We start from the raw sequence: 15,506 nt of genomic DNA on the forward strand, positions 1-15,506 counted from the left end.
GTCCGCTTTGATAGTCACTCATGCCCGGAGAACTTGATGTAGCAAATTCAGATGGATCATCTTGAGTCAAATGATCTCTGCTCCAACGTAGCTCTGTTGTATGTATGGCACTGGTGTCCTGAGTCGGGCTGCTTGGCCTGAGTCGGCTTCGGTCACTGGGACTGGGGGAAGCTGAGCCGTTCACTACCCGTAAAGACCCCAGCTTAAGGGCTCCCAAATGGGTGTATCCGAAGTCACCAGGCGTTGGCGGGCGAACCTCAGCAAGCGAGTTAGTATGTTGCAAGACAGTATCCTCGCGGTCTATTAGTGGCCACTGGAATAGCTGGGGTGACTCGTCTGTACAGCTGAGCGAGAACCCTAGCTCTTGTCCAATTGGCGACGGGCATCGACGAGTCGCACCTCTTACTGATCGTCTCGTGGCGATTCCAGGGCGCGTAAGTAAAGAACGCCGACGGATCAAGGAGAAGCCTGGGCTATCTATCATGAAATGAGTGTTCGAAGACGTGGCTTCTTCAAGGCTGCCTTGGTGCATGGCGCTTCTTGTACCCGGTGCAGGTGAATTGACTGAATAAGATCTCCTTGGCGGTCCTGGCCGAACCGACGGAGATCGAGGCTCACTGTGTAGGGTAATTGGCTGCCTAGATGGCTGAAACGAAGCTCGCCTGCACAAAGGTCCCGATATACCTGAGTGAGAAGTGTCTAGGTGGAGGCAAACATGATTTGGCTCTCTGGATAAGGACTGGCACTTTCCAGTTCCGTTGACACCTGCCCATGGCGCCTCAGACTGTAGGGATACCGAGGGGATTGACTGCGACCTTCGGTCATTGGATTCAGGGTCAGGCAAATCTATAGAAACGGAAGCAGTAGTCGAAGAGTCTTGCCAGGGAGCATGGTTGGGTGCCACAGGAGAATTGGCGCCAGCACTTTGACGAGGTGCACGGCAGCTTGCTGAACGGGAGGTGAAAGTCGATGGTGGCTTTGACAACCGGTTTGATCGGCGCTGTTTGTTTCCACTTTGTATAGAGAGGAAACTTCCCATGACTTGCGGGCAATAACAAAACTCAGTAGAGGCTGAGACTCCTGATACTGTCAAATCAAATCATATATGAATATATCTTAGAAAAGACAGAAGCACGACATGCGGATGTTAATAGTTTGTGAAGAGCATCCAGGAGAGCTTTTTTTTTCTTTTTCTTTTTCTTTGTTTGAGATTTCCCAATGACGGTGGCTATCTCCTCTCAATGTTGTAGTTTGACGTCGACGGCTCACTATTGTCTGCACCTGCCACTGCTTACAGATCTCGGTTGTTGACGGTCTGTTACAGACGGACAAATTCGAAAAGTTTCAGATAGTCCGCCAACGATGTAAAGGTTTCCAGATTCTTTGTTCAAAAGCTTGGTAGCCTGGAGAAGTGACCCAACGCGGAGATGAGAAGGTGCAAGGTTGTCGAAAGTGTCGTAGGAGTGTGGGGGGTTGATTGAATGAAAGACTCGTGATTATATCTAACGACCAAGGAAGGCACGCAAAGAGAAATGGCCAGATAAAGACGCGATGATGTTGAGGGACGAAGTGGCTATACACAAGGTCGGTTGACGGAATGAAACAGCAGCGCCATTGAGAAAAAAAAAAAAGAACAAGAAAAAAGAAAACACAGTTTATCCTTGAAACAAGATGATGAAAGGTACCTGAAGAAGAAAGACGAGAAGCCAACAAAGAAGCGGAATACGAACAGGGCCAAATCGGAGACAAGTAAGGGAAAAATAAGATACATAACGAAGTGGAGAGAGACAGGATTTGCCATGGTTGGAGCATGCAAAAAACACCTAACAATGACGAATGCGTTACCCACTGGCGCTACAGCTCCCGTGGGGAACGGAATTGGGAACGAGATGACGGATCATCGCGGTCGGAGGGCGATGAAGGTTGAGATGCGAGCCAGGTTGACAAGGGCCATTGTACTGGAGTATGGTGGGTATATCCCGTAAGTAGTAATGGGGGGAGAACACGACAGCATGAACGAACACGGCCAGGCCGAATGTTACAGAAGCCGAGATGCAGCCAGGTGCACCTAAGAGGCAAAGCAGAAAATCATTGATCGAATGATGAACCGCTTGAGATCATGGGAGTTCTGCTTAGTTAATTTAGTGTACCACCTAGTAGGCTAGTACTTTGTAAATAGTGGGGACTGATTTACTTAGTACCTCAGCTAGTACGGAGTAGTTGTGAGAAGAATGATGGCTACTACTGATAGTATGGCCACGCCAGGGCAGAGCTTGACAGCAATGCCGAAATGATTGGGTGGCTATGAATCTTGGCTGTGCTGCAAACAGCAAGCCATCCAAAAAGGGGGGGGGGGAGAAAAAAGGTTCAGCCACGATGATGGTCATTGCATACAAAAAGTAAGAAGAAATCATGATCGTCGGAAAAATAATAATTATCTAAGTTCAGTGTACTAGTTACCGTGGACTTCAATCCCTCTTTGAGATCTGTTATATGTAAACAAACACAAAAGGCTAAAAGAAAAAGAGGAAAGAGTGAGGACCGAGGAGGAACTCGACCAGTACAGTACATACGGAGTAGATGTACACAATTCTACTCTACACCGGCTGGGCTGGCTTACGTATTGTACAGTCATGATAGATACATATCTGATACATTCCAGAGGAATTTGAATTTGGAAAGGGATTTCCATGAACTCAGCCACAAAACCCCCACCCTCCATCATCAGAATCTATGATCTATTCATTAGGCTGGCGATCCTTACCGCTCTCTACATAGTTAAAGCCTTTCTTTTTCTTTTTCTTTTCTCTTTCTCTTGACCAAATCTGGGTTCAGTGTTCGGGTTCGCCGATCCGTACTGTGAACTCTTAGCTGGATCGGTGGGCACGTACTGCTGCCGCAAACAATCGTAAAAGATTGTTCTTAGCCCAAGAACGGCGTTGGGTCGAGACAACGCAAACCGGATCGGTGTGCATCTAGAGGAGTCAGCAGAGATCACGTCAATGCAAGAAGTGTCTGCCGCAGTTGTTCCCCGTTGGTCACTGGAGGTAGAATTACACCGCGTCTTTACCAGTCGCATGGCATCATCTTCACTCTCGAGCCAGAGGGTTTTGTCGGCCTTCCCTTTTCTCACACCAGAGGAATTCGAATGCGCCTGTCGCGCCTTCCTGGATCGTATTCATGTGTTGGGCAACTTAGATGGGGTGGGATGGTCATCGATCCGTTTTGTACAACAGGTAGCAGCTGCCTTTTCCTTGGGGTTATTTCCAACGTCCGTCCAATGACAATTGACCTGGTCATTGATGGCTGTTTCAAGATCGAATGCGGGGCCTCTTCTTTCTCTTGCTTCCGCGTCTACTCCTATCTATCTAACTAGTTCTTTTAGGCAACCGGTCCAGTTCTGAAAATATCGCAGAGCATTCATAATACTAGTATTCCATACTACGACAACGCCCTCTCCGGATCCGTAGATACTGAAGAACCGCAAGTGGAAATTTGCGAAGATGATCCTGTCCGTGGAAAATCATTTGTGCCATTGTACATGCTTGCTATCATCTGACCAGTATCTCAACAGGAGGCCCTCATTCGCGCATCCAACTCTAGCAACTGTTTACACATAGAACATGACATTATTCTCTCCCCAACATACCAAGTCCCTGTTTTGTACTTCACGTTACGGCGGGACAGTCATCCCGGGCCGTTAGGGATAGACGAAGTCTACCAATATCTGGTACCAGACCAGTACAGAAGGGAACTTTCAAATGTTGGTGTCATGGGTGGCATCAGTTTCGGAGTATGTGCGAATGACTCTTGGAACCTTCCGTCTATTGTCGCTTATGATTCGTAGTACCATCCACAATCCGGAACTCCGGCGTTCTTCGTTCACCCATGCAATACCGCAGACGCTATGAAGCAAATAGCAGGCCAGCAGCGGGTTACACCTGAGGCGTATCTTATTATATGGCTCGGTATGGTTGGCAATCGCCTGAATCTCCCTCTGCCGCATGAACTTTTTGCAACGGAGGGCGTGCAAGAACCCCAAGGTCTAAGTTAAATTATTCGAAGCAGGCACAGTCTGGCGGGTTCTCTGTTCTTCCCCACTCTTTCCCGGCCAGTTTGTGGTCGGGAAAGCTTAATCTTCGTCCGACGAATCTTCCATGGGCACATCACTTTCCTCGTCCATTGGGGCTTCTCCTTCGTCACTTTCCTCCTCACGGGGCCGTTTGACTCCCTGAGATGTAGCCTCCCCATTCGTTTCCCCAGTGGGTCTTGAGGGTAATGTGGTTGAACCAGGAGGCCCGCTGAAGATGGACTTCTGAAGATCTGTTGAGGCACCTCCAGCTGGTGCAGCAACAGTCGAAACATTGTAGGCCCCACGGAGCTTAGCAATCACATCCGATGTACCTTTAGCATAGACAATTTTCTAGATCCCAAATGAGTGAGCATGACATGTCATCAACGGCACAATATGGAGTGAAACATACCAACTGTTTCCCAAAGAATTCAAACCCCTGAAGAGCGCGCATTGCTTGAGTACTTGCTTGGACGTCTTTGAATACAATATGGGCTTGGCCGCGCATCCTTTTTGTTTTCATAGCCACGACATCTAGAACCGTACCGTAGGTGGAGAAAAGCATATAGAGAGAGAGGCGTAGGTCATATTTGGGAAGCTTATCCGGAAGATTGGCACAATAGAGGCTGGAAGATTGTCAGAAGCTCTGGTGTTGAATCTGGGACGAAGGGGTTTTCACTGACGTTTGATTTGGAAGACCAGCGGCTGAAGCGGGTTTGCTTGAAGGATTAATGCGCGTAGGGGCTACTTTCGATGCCATTGCTTGTCACTTAGAAACTTTGCAATTTCTTAATACGAGACGAGGTAGTGGGCAAGACCAGGCAGAGGGGGGTATTCTTAGGAGCTAAGATTGAAAAATAAGGGCGGTGATACTTGTGCTGGTACGGAGTATCTAGCGTGCTATTGGACCAGCCTGAGAGAATATCATGTGATAGGTTATATAATCACCCGCGCGCGTCATCGATGGTTACGACGCCCCTCGGACACGATAACCAAACTGCGTCAACAACTTCAGAAGCAATCGGAATTTAATATTGACCGACAGTAGAGAGCTCCTCCTGTCGTCTGGACTACAATGGCTGCTCCGGAAGTTCATCACCTCTTCCATAACCCCATTGCTGATCACTCGTTTTCCCCTGACAAGTCAACACTTGCAGTTGCTCGGGACAGCAATGTGGAGCTCTACCAGAAAGCGGGTAACAAGTTCTCATTGACCGATGAACTCAAAGGCCATGAGAAGATTGTAACAGGTGTTGATATTGCTCCTAACAGTGGTCGGATTGTTACCTGTTCGCAGGGTATTTGCCTCCATTCCCTTACTTTCTAAATCCACCTCCTGACCCATCACGAAATATAGATCGCAATGCATATGTTTGGGAGCGAACCCCCGCTGGCTGGAAACCGACTTTGGTCCTGCTTCGGATCAACAGAGCTGCAACCTTTGTGAGGTGGTCTCCATCCGAACAAAAGTTTGCTGTTGGCTCAGGGGCCCGTGTGATCGCAGTTTGCTACTTTGAGGAAGAGAACGACTGGTGGATCTCGAAACACCTGAAGAAGCCTATACGGAGTACCATCACTACACTCGCTTGGCATCCGAACTCTGTTCTTCTGGCTGCAGGCTCGACCGATTCCCACGCGAGAGTCCTTTCCAGTTACATCAAGGGTGTTGATACCCGCCCCGAGCCGAGCGCCTGGGGAGAACGTCTTCCATTTAACACTATATGCGGAGAGTTTCTGAATGACTCGGCAGGATGGATTAAAGGAGTATCCTTTTCTCCAAGTGGAAACGCGCTTGCATTCACTGGACATGATAGTAGCGTCACTGTTGTGTACCCAAGTGCGCCGGACCAACCTCCTCGGGCTATGTTGAACATAACCACCCGCTTCTTACCGTTCAACAGCTTGATATGGAACGGAGAGAACGAGATCATTGCTGCTGGCCATGTGAGTTTGCTCGATATACACTAGTAAAAGCTCTGTTATACTTACTCGAGTAGGATTGCGAGCCGTACCGCTTCCATGGAGATGAGAACGGATGGCAGCTTACAGGAACTATCGAAAACAAGTCCGGTTCTGGTGTCGGTGCTGTTCGCGAGGAGTCTGCTCTGAATTTGTTCCGTCAAATGGATCTCAAGGGACAAACCCAGGCTGATACTCAACTGAAGACCGTCCATCAGAACACTATTAATACAGTTCGCGTATATGAGGAGGCCAACGGAAATGTCAGCAAATTCAGTAGTAAGTTTTGGGACCGTCTGCATACGTTGTTTCATAAGCCAGTTAGTCTTGAAACTAATTTTTCCAACAACAGCGAGTGGCGTTGATGGTCGTGTGGTTGTTTGGACAATAGGTTAAACAAAATGAGTCTGGTACTCGCTTATCATTCGACATATGACCAGTTTCAAGGACGAGGTACTCTCGATGTACATACATGAACATGGGTAGCTAAGCAATACAAAGTAGAGAAACGCCTTCCGATCCAGCTTGTAACCTGTAATCGTGATTACGGTACTATCTAGCGGGTATATGAGATGGAAATGCTATCAAAATTACAGGGATGTTGACAGTTGCACATACCTTATGTAACAGATGACACAGTGCGCCACTGGTCTATAGTACCTGCGCAATACGGTGGAACTTCAATACAGGTTCCGGCTAGTCTCTGATTGGCGTAGATTTCCCCGGATTCTCGACGTCACTCCGATGATCGATCAGAGGTCACGAGCCGCATTTCTCCAGAATTGGTGTGCCTTTACTGCGCTTTCCCAACAAACAATGGCAACGACTATGAAGTCCAAAGACAGAGCTACACTTTATAATGATAATGGCATTTGATGAAGTTGTTACAGTTATCCTTGTTGTCTTATCTATCCTACTATACGGAACGTGCTCAACTGCTAGTCTCATTTCCTTTGGAACAAGCGGAGCTTCTACTTACGACCAGAGCGACAGAAAAGACAGCACCGTCTCGCGCGAAACTTTTGCCTCTTTAGAAGAGCTCTCGCGCATTGTTGACGTCTCGTACTGTGTCGGCAGTACAGGAGTACAGAAACCGTTCCGTTGCTTGAGTCGGTGTAATGAATTTCCGGGCTTTGAATTGATCACCGTGAGTTCTATGACCTCGACTGCCTTTTGACACCACGGCGCAACTAATCCTTAATACTGGCTAGACGTGGAGCACCGGCCCCCTCCTCTCGGACTCGTGTGGCTATATCGCGCTGTCCCATTTCCCACATGCGAAGCGCATAATTATTGCTTTCCGTGGCACCTATTCAATCACAGACACTATAATCGACCTTTCAGCCTACCCGCAGGCGTACGTACCATATGACCCTAATGGTCGGGACGACCAGGAGTTGTTAAGATGTCGTAATTGCACAGTTCACGCGGGATTCCTGGCCTCGTGGCTGAACACTCGCCCGATCATCCTCAAACATGTTTCGGCAGCAAGGAAACAGTATCGTGACTATAAAGTGGTGCTCGTCGGTCACTCGCTTGGTGGGGCAGTTGCAGCGCTGGCTGGGCTTGAGATGCAAATGCGAGGCTGGGAGCCGCAGGTGACGACATTTGGAGAGCCTAAGATCGGAAACAAGGAGTTTGTCACGTTTCTTAACGAAGCGTTCAAGCTCGGTACGGTGTCACCATCAGATGATGCTCAGCAATGGAAATTCCGGAGGGTAACTCATGTAAATGACCCTGTGCCTCTCCTGCCACTAGAAGAATGGGGATATGAGATGCATGCAGGAGAAATTTTCATTTCAAAGGCTGTTCTCCCGCCCTCCGAGTCCGACGTGATAATTTGCGATGGTGACAAAGACGCACGCTGCATCACTGGCGAACAAAATAACATGAGAGCCATGTTTCACGAGATCAAGTTGAATGCGGCGAAGCACGAGTGGCTTTATAGCGTGGCGGACCTCACAGATCAGGTGGTTTTGGCTGAGAGTGACACATCTCCATCGGCAATGGGCTTTCCAAGCGGCGCTGAAAGGCAACAGATATCGCTTCGCCTGCCGTGGAATCTTATTCCTTCTAGATACCGACTCTGGGAGCTATTCTTTGCTCACCGAGACTACTTCTGGCGGATAGGTCTCTGCGTTCCTGGCGGGGATCCAACGGGCAAGGAAAAGAATTATCAATCCTAGGTGTTCTAAACATATTAGATACTATGATTAATGGGCAATACGCAATGACGGGGTGATAGAGACGAAGAGCCTTCCTAGTCTTTGTCTTATTTCTTATAGATATTATTTTATTGTTCACGATATAGAGTATATGGTTTTACGACTAAGTCAGAGATTCTCTTTGCCGACTAGATTATCTGTATGCTTGATTGCTTGTCCATTGGCTGGGAGAACGAGTTGATGACCCTAAGCATTGGACAGAGACGCAAAGGTGCTGTATAGTATGTAGAGAATATGATTCCTGCAGTAGCCTGCACTGCATGCCTTAGTTATTATCATAGGACCAGGTCCAATGTGTTTTGATCGGGACAGCGAGCGAATTGATGAGATAAGAAAATGCAGACAGTGTGACGTTGTAAAGACTGGGTATTCATAGGGCGAGCCATTAAAAACGCAGAATTCGAACTTGAACCATTATGTGGATACGTGAGATATACATCTGAGAGTTTCAAGGGTAAACGATGGTGACTAGTAAGATATGTCATAATCATGTCCAGTAAGCATAAAGGGATGCAGACCCGAAGGAAGAATAGGGCAAAGTGAGACTGAAAGGAGAAGGTCCTTGTTTTCATTTCCCATGTCCTAAGCTTGGGATAATGACCGGCCCATATTTGACAACCGTTCCATAGGATCCGTCACCCTGGACCATAAAATCCACGGCAAGATTCAGCCTGCCTCCATGGACCACGGGTGCTTGGCCATACATCGCATTGACCGTTTCAGGATCATAGGCTACAATGGCAGCGTAATTCCGGCGACCCATCAGCTTACGGTGTTCGCGAGCCTGCCCCGTGACGTCTGTTTGGAATATCTCCATCATGTCCTCCTTCGTATCAGTAGGCTGCGAAGGAGAGGAGCGCTGCCCATTTGCTGGAACGTAGAGCGGTTTGTTACTGCTGTGAAGAAGCTTGATAACATATGAAGGCGGGGGATTGTTCACGACAGCGGACGAAATGATTTGATACATGGTCTTGTAGTCAGAGGGATGGGCTGGATCGTGGACCAAGCCTGCGCCGCACACATTGACAGATCCGGAAAGGAACGTCATACGAAGAAACTTTTGATGTGCAATACCCTGTAGAGTGCGAATGAGGTACGTTCGCTCCAGATCCTACATGTACATAGAACTATTAGAGCTGAAAAAGAGCGGGGATCAGGAAACATCTTCAGACGCACCTTGGATTCATGAGTCCACTGATCTCGGAGCTCGTCCATCAAGTCGAACTCTCCGAACGGGCTTAATATGCCTCCCATAAGGCCAGACTTGCCTACAGCACGCTTTACGGAATCAAACCCAGAACCTACCACTTCTTTTGCGCCAACCACACCCGCCACAGAGCTCGTAACTTTGCCAAGGACATTGTATGCACCCGTAACAGCTCTTTTACCCGAAGCAACAGTGTTTGCAATATGTTCTGCAGTCTCCAAGCGTGGGTAAATGACAGGCACGGAGATCATCCACAAACAGTGCTGTACGGAAGGAGGCAGCATTGCGACTTTGGGGAAAATACCTTGATATGTAGGTCCAGCGACAACTTGGTGTGGGTTGCGCTCCGACCGGCAATCAAGGCCAACGACAACCACGGCCGGTCCAAGGAACTTAACAAAATGCCAGCCGGTGCCAGTAATAGTGAATAAGTCCACGTCGGTACTGGCATTGTGAAGCAATTCAAGCGTCGTATGGTGCTGGAAAAGCAGATACATCTCAGTCCCAACGCGTCCAATGTTTTTGAACATATTCGAAAACTGCATATGTTCAGGGTACGATCCATAACCGTCAAATCTACCGGGCGTCAGCCGAGTCTACAGTATTATTCAGGATAGACGGTCACTCACATGTCATGATCATCAACTTGGCAAACATAAGGAATCTGGGCGAACGACTCCCGTAGGTAAGGCTGATCGAAGTGGCTAGTATAGTAATGAAAGTATGCATGAGAGACGTCTTCCTCATGTGCAGCAGTCCAAGGCATGGTCCTTCGAGCCTCCTTGCCGCGAATTACAAGCCACTGCTTAAGCGAAGGAATCTCTTTCCACATTCTATCCGCATAGATCTGTCCGCCTAAACACAGTTGAGCATGGAACCCCCCGATTTCATTGTGCTTCTGCATGATGTCCTTCCACATAAAACTCACGCCTCCAAGACGAGACCGCTCATTAGCGTTTACATTAAGTGAAAAGTCATTCCCCGAAGTTGTGACGAAACGCCAATTCGTTTCATGTCGACCAGCGACCAAGAACTCGTAGCGCGTGCAGCCCAGATGTGACGTGATTGCGTAGGTCCATTTGGCGGGACCGGATTCGTTCATTTGCAAGTCAACGTCGTACTTGTAGAACGTCCACCTTTGATGAACGGCGATAGCGGATGCCTTCAATTGACGCGGGTTCGGTGACAGGTCGACGCTCTGATGGATATGGATCGTTGGAGGCTGCGCAGCGTCGGTAACAAGTAGAATGGAACCTAACCAAATACCGCGCTCTAGATTCATATTGACATAGCGAAGGTATGGTCCAAAGTAAACACCATTCGTTGGCGCAACTTTGTATAAGTCCACCCCACTACTCGGTGGGGGACCAGTAAACCCTGCAACAACTGGCGACTGTAGACTCTCATAGCCTGGAGTAAGAGGAATCCCAGGGGAGGCCAACGGTTTACCAAAGGCCGATAAACCCGGTGAAGCGAGGGGATGGCTGCTATATATGCTCCCTACCGGTGATAGAGGAGTCTCGTTGAGGTTTAACGGTGTGGGCCCCTTTGGGAATTCCCACTGAGTCGACTGAGTAGGGAGGTGAATGTAGTAGTACTGGCCTGAGTTGGGGTCCATATGAGCAATCCATCCTTCGGGAAGTGGAGGGGGGGAGGCAGGTGGGATTCCTGTAGAGGTAGGTAACATTGCAGCTTGAGACTCTTGAACTATCTGCTGCTGCCCATCCAGGACGCCGGTCTGCGTGCCATTCTGTAGGGATTGTTCTAATGGCTGTTCTTGCCTTGGGTCATTCGCAAACGCCGGGTGATCCTGAGCCGAAACTTCTAGTGCCGCAGAATTTGTGGCTGCATTGATGGGCGCCACCGTCGCGGGATGCACCGCTGATGCAGCCTGCTGCCCTGGAGTTGTCTGAGCGCGCTGCTTTTCATTTGGGTAACCTTGCGACGTAGCCGGGCCAGATACACTTGAATATGCCGGCGGAGGGGAAGAGCTTATGCGCATCCTTTCTAGATCCTGTTCCAGAGCATTTGATGGGATCCTTGGATGATGCAAAGCTTGCCCTGCCTGCGCTGAACTTGCTGCTGATTGGGGTGGGAAGGGATTCCCAGGGAGGTTCTCCGTAGATACAACTTCCGCGCCTTGATATACTGTGGGAGGCCCATGAGGTTGGCTCCCTGGCTGCTCCGTCGGCGTCCATGGCCTCTGGACGGGCGGTTGGCTCGTTGCTTGCTGACCCACATACTGCTCGGCTCTTCTGTGTGCTGCAGAGCTTTGGGCTTGCAAGCCTGCTAGAGCTGAAGTACCTGCGATACCAGAAGCCGCATAGCGTGCCTCGATATCCGAAGCTGGCGGTTGGCCCGGCTCAACAATTGGGGTTTCTGGAGGTGGAGGGGAGCCCCGCTGGGCGCGAGTTGTCGACGTCGATGCAGTTGAACTAATGCGATTGATTGCACTGCTAGGAGTCTGTAGGCTTTGTGCTGTCGGCGGCCTCGCTGACGGACCTGACGAGGTTGCGGCCTGAGGAGGAGGGTAGTACTGCTGACGGTAGTTCGGGTGAACAGTCCCATCAAGTTGGGTACCGTTGGCAAGCGCCGGCGGAGCAGGAGTTCGCTGATATCTCGTTACAAACAGGCCCTCTTTGTCCGGAGTATCACCCGCAGGTGACTCAGGCAGGGGCTTCGGGACATTGCCTCGTCGTTCTGCCAAAGTAGCAGGTTTAGGTTCGCGACCATCTCGCGGCCGTAAAGCCGCCGGATAGTCCGACCTGGATGGGCCGGTGTTAGCAGGTATGGAAGGCATGTTATCTGGATTCGTGGGGGAGCCGCCTGTGCGTCCGCCATCAGCCGTCGGAGTTGGACGGCTGGTACTTGCGCTGCGCATTTTCTGGGGGTTTTGTCGGTCATCAGGGTATGGAAGGGGAGCACCCTGTGGTACAGGTGATGGTGTGTCTCTCTTGTTAATCCGCAACGGTCCAACAATGGGGGGCTCGACCGGCGATCGTCCCGGAGTATGGATGAATAACTCCTCGTCGGAGTGATTCCCTTGACGGGCCTTGCTGGGATTCATTATGTATCCTGGTACGAATAAGCTATGTTACGTCAATTCTGTTGTCAAACATGGTCAATGTGATTTGAGGTAATGAGGGGGATCTTTAGGAGAAGGAAAAAGACGCGCTGTAGAGATGCGGGGGAGGGGACAAAACCTACCTGGTGGTGGTAGTAGTTATAGTCACTTTCACCTCAGGCCCTCAGCCGACGAGGACAGGAAAAGGGCGACAAATGTGAATCCACGAAATGAGGTATATTCTTGTGGAAAATAGGCAGCTTCGTTCCAAATGCTTCGGCGATCACCTTGCAAAGGTCATAGTTTAGCCGCCGAGGGGTTTCTGGTGTAGACGCTTTCGCGATCATCATTGGCTCAGTCAGATGGAGCACCACTTTCTGGGGGGGTTTTTGAGAACAAATGATATCGCATAATTCCCTTGTTGCCCGAACAGACTTTATGTTCTAGCAGACCTTTTCTAATTATAATAAATAGACTTACGGAGTATGTTCCAATTGCAGGATCGGCCCGCTTCTGAGATCCATGGGTCACCGCATTCAATGCTTGCCTCAGGTTGGTATTTATATATTACGATCATTCCGTGGTCTCGACCTTCACGAAGACATCAAAGATTAATTATATGTATATATGTCATGACGATGAACAAATAAAACCCAGTGAACATAATGCCATCGAAAATTCCAACCTTCCTCCCTTCTCATCCGTAACTGACTAAACGAAAGCCACGTTCAGCCAAGAGTTCAACCCAGTCAATCCATGGGAATGGTCTACCACTATTACCACTGGATCGCTGCATCTGGCACTCATACACCAATTGGAGCATATAGCACGTTGTAGACGCATTATATCCGATCTCATTTTCCTCGATGTTTGAGAGCAGCTCCCATGCCTTGACTTTGAGGTCGATCGTCTCCGCCGCAATCCCCGCCAGGAATAAAGGGAAGATGATGAAGTGCGGTAGACTGCCTTGAATGTTCATGATCGTCGCCTCTGCGTGTTGTAAGATCATGGTCGTGTGGTGATGCACCCTCTGCTCGGGGATTTCGCCCAAACCGATGCTCTGCCCAGGGCACGGGCTGGTGGTGTAGTAACAGAGAAGTGAAGTATGGAAGAGTAGATTCATCTGATGAACTAGCCTTAGCTTGGAAAACCGCGATGTAGTACAACGAAAAAAATGGACCAACCTGCTCGAGAATGCTTTGTAGTTGTTTTGGCAGCCTCGTTTGCTTCTCGGCCCAGAAGCGAACCTCCGAAGAGTCCCAAAGTTGCTTCAAGTCTTCATGTAGATTGATTGGGGCGTATGGATCAGATGCGCCCAGCTTCTTCCTGCCCGCAATAGCTAACCCTAATTGGACAGCTAGCCCGAACATGTCTCTGTACAGCTGCAACAGTAATGTTGGGTTGTCAGGCTCATGCGATCCGATGACATCGGTCCCACAAGAGTCGATAGAAGAAAGAGAAGACCCGGGCCAGGGGAGCAGGTCGCTTCCTAAAACCATCTTGACATAGTCTCCTGTACCTGCGCCACTGAGAAGGGCATACAAGTCAATGTTGCAGATCCACCAGATGACGAATGGAAATCGCTCCACTCCAAGAGCCGACTGCCTCAGGAGAGTAATCTCGAGCATTTGGGATATATAATGAGACCAGAGACTCGACCCATCTGGCTTGGCAACCATGACCTTCAGAAATTAGACATCAGCCTTCTTTTGCGTCCGAGATCTCCGATACCGAGGTTGCAAGAAACCTACCTCGTGTATGAGCAGTAGAAATTGCGTAAGAAATAAACCGTCCGATAGAAGATTGTCGCTGTGGTGGAGTATATTCTGTGGAAGTGGGAAATCCTGCCGGTGAAAATTCAGGGCGCTCATATTTATACAGCTTCCTTGACGGTCTAGACCGAGCTTAGATATTGCCATTATCGCATGAAAAAGCTTTATAAACGGTGGTTAGCCATTGTACACATAATAGGATAACTGGAGAAGCGCGGCATACTGGTGGGCAGATACTGGCTTCTTGTTCCAAAACTTCGACTCCCAGTCTAGGACCGTGTGAACCGTCGGGCCAGATCCCTTGGGGGACTAGTTTGGGCCATATCACATTGCGAAAATGTGAGAGTAGCATAGCCTCATAATCCGTCAGCGTGGTTTGTTCCTGTGCGTTGTAATCATCTAGAGCGCTCAAATCAGCTGAATATACTGAGACTGTAGATGAATGTGAGGAGTCTTGAGGGTCAGACTCCAGCGTTCGAGTGGAACCTCTGTAGTCTGAACACAGGTATCTCCTAGCATCAGGAAATGTCTTGAGTATGACAACATTTGGATCGTTCACCTCTGGATTGTCATTCCGTTGGCTACTTTGCCCACTATCTACTAAGGGGCTTGATGTTGAGCTCCTGGATTGCTCCCCAGATCTTTCATCGGCATGTCCAGGAAGATAAGAGAAGCTCTCCGGCATTACTATAACAGTATAAGTGCCGGGAATGGACGACTGAGCCTTCCTTTCCCGTTCCTCGTCAGAGGTGAGTGTCGCGAAGGAAGGCAGCAGATCGGGTAGTCCGTAGTCTGCAGATGGAGGCCTAACACTTCTACTCGTATGAGCTGTTTATATTATCAGAATTAGCGTATTGTACGTAGCATTAGGCAAGAAGGAAATGGAAGATGGTCTCACGGTCCCAAACAAGATTGCCTACTGTTTCCACGTCTGACATCCGTTCGATTACTCGACGAGTATCGTCTCTAAAGGACAAGCGTGGCCGGTAATCACAATCATGGCCTAGCCTGGTACATTGCTTGCTCAGGGCAAATCAGCCTGTGATTCCGTCATCCAAGAGAAGAGCTTTTTGTTTTCAAGTACATTACACCGAGGATGCTTCTCGTCACATTTGACTGTACGTCCGTTAAGTCACTACAACATTCATAGGTCTCTTCTTGTTGAAGTAGTATTCAAGGATCATCTCACCTTTGCGACTCTGTTACA

At 49.1% G+C, this 15,506-nt stretch overlaps 6 protein-coding genes across 6 annotated transcripts; 3 read left to right on the forward strand and 3 right to left on the reverse strand.

Moving 5' to 3' along the window:
* Positions 1-3,002: 3,002 nt before the first annotated feature.
* Positions 3,003-3,559, forward strand: AO090003000019 (uncharacterized protein; the record flags this gene model as incomplete). Its single annotated transcript, XM_001819209.3, has 2 exons — positions 3,003-3,236; positions 3,386-3,559. 2 exons carry the CDS (start codon positions 3,003-3,005, stop codon positions 3,557-3,559), a joined length of 408 nt encoding a protein of 135 aa, XP_001819261.3.
* A 573-nt stretch (positions 3,560-4,132) lies between these two features.
* Positions 4,133-4,832, reverse strand: AO090003000020 (U2 snRNP complex subunit MSL1; the record flags this gene model as incomplete). The annotated part of the gene is made up of 3 exons (XM_001819210.3): positions 4,133-4,423; positions 4,485-4,698; positions 4,756-4,832. 3 exons carry the CDS (start codon positions 4,830-4,832, stop codon positions 4,133-4,135), a joined length of 582 nt encoding a protein of 193 aa, XP_001819262.1.
* Positions 4,833-5,147: 315 nt separating this feature from the next.
* AO090003000021 (WD40 repeat domain-containing protein) lies at positions 5,148-6,427 on the forward strand (the record flags this gene model as incomplete). Its single annotated transcript, XM_023234698.1, has 4 exons — positions 5,148-5,361; positions 5,430-6,016; positions 6,070-6,310; positions 6,384-6,427. The coding sequence occupies 4 exons, from the start codon at positions 5,148-5,150 to the stop codon at positions 6,425-6,427; spliced, it is 1,086 nt and encodes a 361-aa protein (XP_023089796.1).
* A 463-nt stretch (positions 6,428-6,890) lies between these two features.
* AO090003000022 (lipase family protein) lies at positions 6,891-8,217 on the forward strand (the record flags this gene model as incomplete). Its single annotated transcript, XM_001819212.3, has 2 exons — positions 6,891-7,178; positions 7,243-8,217. 2 exons carry the CDS (start codon positions 6,891-6,893, stop codon positions 8,215-8,217), a joined length of 1,263 nt encoding a protein of 420 aa, XP_001819264.1.
* Positions 8,218-8,824: 607 nt separating this feature from the next.
* AO090003000023 (WW domain protein) lies at positions 8,825-12,530 on the reverse strand (the record flags this gene model as incomplete). Its single annotated transcript, XM_023234699.1, has 3 exons — positions 8,825-9,367; positions 9,433-10,039; positions 10,093-12,530. The coding sequence occupies 3 exons, from the start codon at positions 12,528-12,530 to the stop codon at positions 8,825-8,827; spliced, it is 3,588 nt and encodes a 1,195-aa protein (XP_023089797.1).
* Positions 12,531-13,224: 694 nt separating this feature from the next.
* On the reverse strand, positions 13,225-15,237 carry AO090003000024 (uncharacterized protein; the record flags this gene model as incomplete). Its single annotated transcript, XM_023234701.1, has 5 exons — positions 13,225-13,650; positions 13,712-14,016; positions 14,279-14,336; positions 14,523-15,127; positions 15,198-15,237. 5 exons carry the CDS (start codon positions 15,235-15,237, stop codon positions 13,225-13,227), a joined length of 1,434 nt encoding a protein of 477 aa, XP_023089798.1.
* Between the last annotated feature and the right edge of the window lie 269 nt (positions 15,238-15,506).

The sequence above is a fragment of the Aspergillus oryzae genome, chromosome 2, assembly GCF_000184455.2.
Source record: "Aspergillus oryzae RIB40 DNA, chromosome 2".
Taxonomy (NCBI): domain Eukaryota; kingdom Fungi; phylum Ascomycota; class Eurotiomycetes; order Eurotiales; family Aspergillaceae; genus Aspergillus; species Aspergillus oryzae.